We start from the raw sequence: 1,683 nt of genomic DNA, 5'->3' as shown, positions 1-1,683 counted from the left end.
CATTTTAATTCTATAAAAATATTAAAATATATGTCTAATATGGCTTTCAGTTTTAATTTTCAATCAAAGTATAAGCTTGGCGTAGTTTTCACCCCTCGATATCAATGCAACAATATTCGCTATATCCACTACTGTGGTATCAGAAGTTCCTGGATGATTGAATCAATACCAATCTGTTCAACTGAAAGGCACAACATCTAAAAAGGTCGAGCTAAAATACGGTGTTCCCAAAGGTTCAGTGTTTGGACCTTTGCTATTCACAATCTACACCTCTTCCCTGGGTGAAGTGGTCCACTCACACGGCATTACATTCCATTTGTTTGCTGATGACACACAGATATACTTGTCATTCAAACTAACAAACGAGGTCTCGTGTGTACTTGCATTTGCAGCTGTCATGTCATGTGTAGCCGATATCAAAATATGGATGAGAAACAATTTTCTCAAATTAAACAGTGACAAAACTGAACTTGTCATCATCACCTCGAAGGCATCGAAACACAGATTGACAATACCAGAGTTCAACATCGACGGAATTGTTATTGAGCCAAGCTACCAAACAAGAAACCTTGGGGTTATCTTTGATTCAAACCTGACCTACGAGGCACACATCAACAAAGTCTGCAAAAAAGCATTTCTCAACATCAGGAACATCAGTCAAGTGCGACGCTATCTTAACACCAAGACAGTCACTACTATTGTACAAGCGTGCGTGCTATCGCACCTTGACTACTGCAATGCCCTTCTGGTAGGATTACCGAAACACCAGTTCCAAAAGCTTCAGCGGGTACAAAACTCTGCTGCCAGACTGATCACAAGAGCCAAACGCTGTGAGCACATCACACCGATTCTCAAAGGTCTACACTGGCTTAAAGTAGAACAGAGAATACGGTTCAAGGTTCTCGTTCTTGTGTTCAAGGCACAGCATGGTCTTGCTCCAAGCTACCTGGAGGATCTCATCATACAATACCAGTCAACAAGAACCCTACGATCTTGTGATCAATCGTTGCTTGAAGTGCCACCATCAAGAACAATCTCCTACGGGGATCGCTGCTTTGCAAGGGCTGGTCCTCTTCTTTGGAACACCCTGCACAAAGAACTCAGAATGCTCAGTGAACTTAACAGTTTCAAAAAACATCTGAAGACACACTTGTTCAGCAAAATATATACGGCCATACCAACTGTGCGAGCTTCAAGAGCGCATTTGAGCAGTCAGTCTGGAAACTAGTGCTATATAAATACCAAGTTAATAAAATTAATAATAATAATATACAACCGGAGCCGAGGAAATTGTGCCGAAACCGGTGCACAACAGATCAAGTGTGGAGTTCATACATTGATCCATGTAATCGCAGAACTTATGAAAAGATGTGAGCAGAGTTTGGAGTTTCGCCCCAAACCAATTGGATTAGGCATCCCAGTGTCAGGATATAAGACTGTCATAGAAGTAAGCAATGATTCACTTAAAAGGGACGTACTGCAACAGGGCTTGGTTCTATCTAGCAATCAGTGGAGAATGAATTTCAAAGGAGATGTTGTATTCGCAGTTCATTACACAACCGACAGAAACCGAAAATGTTTGGACAACATTCATTCTAGATAATTCAATAAGGTTTACTCAACCCGCTGTTGAAAACACAATGATTCAACCATACGTTACGTCTGGGCAATAGTAGGCTCCCA

The 1,683-nt window shown here is 41.2% G+C and overlaps 1 protein-coding gene across 1 annotated transcript; it reads left to right on the top strand.

The window, feature by feature from the left end:
• Positions 1-427: 427 nt before the first annotated feature.
• On the top strand, positions 428-1,228 carry LOC125374670. Its single transcript, XM_048385877.1, has one exon. It carries the CDS (start codon positions 428-430, stop codon positions 1,226-1,228), a length of 801 nt encoding a protein of 266 aa, XP_048241834.1.
• Positions 1,229-1,683: the final 455 nt, after the last annotated feature.

The sequence above is a fragment of the Haliotis rufescens genome, unplaced genomic scaffold (assembly GCF_023055435.1).
Source record: "Haliotis rufescens isolate VD_foot unplaced genomic scaffold, xgHalRufe1.0.p SCAF_6, whole genome shotgun sequence".
NCBI lineage: Eukaryota > Metazoa > Mollusca > Gastropoda > Lepetellida > Haliotidae > Haliotis > Haliotis rufescens.
Note: the sequence above shows the minus strand (reverse complement) of the source record. Positions and strands in the feature narration are given on the sequence as shown.

Bases quoted from the DNA above. Each gene is read 5' to 3' on its own strand.
- LOC125374670 (XM_048385877.1), top strand. From the start codon at position 428: ATGAGAAACAATTTTCTCAAATTAAACAGTGACAAAACTGAACTTGTC.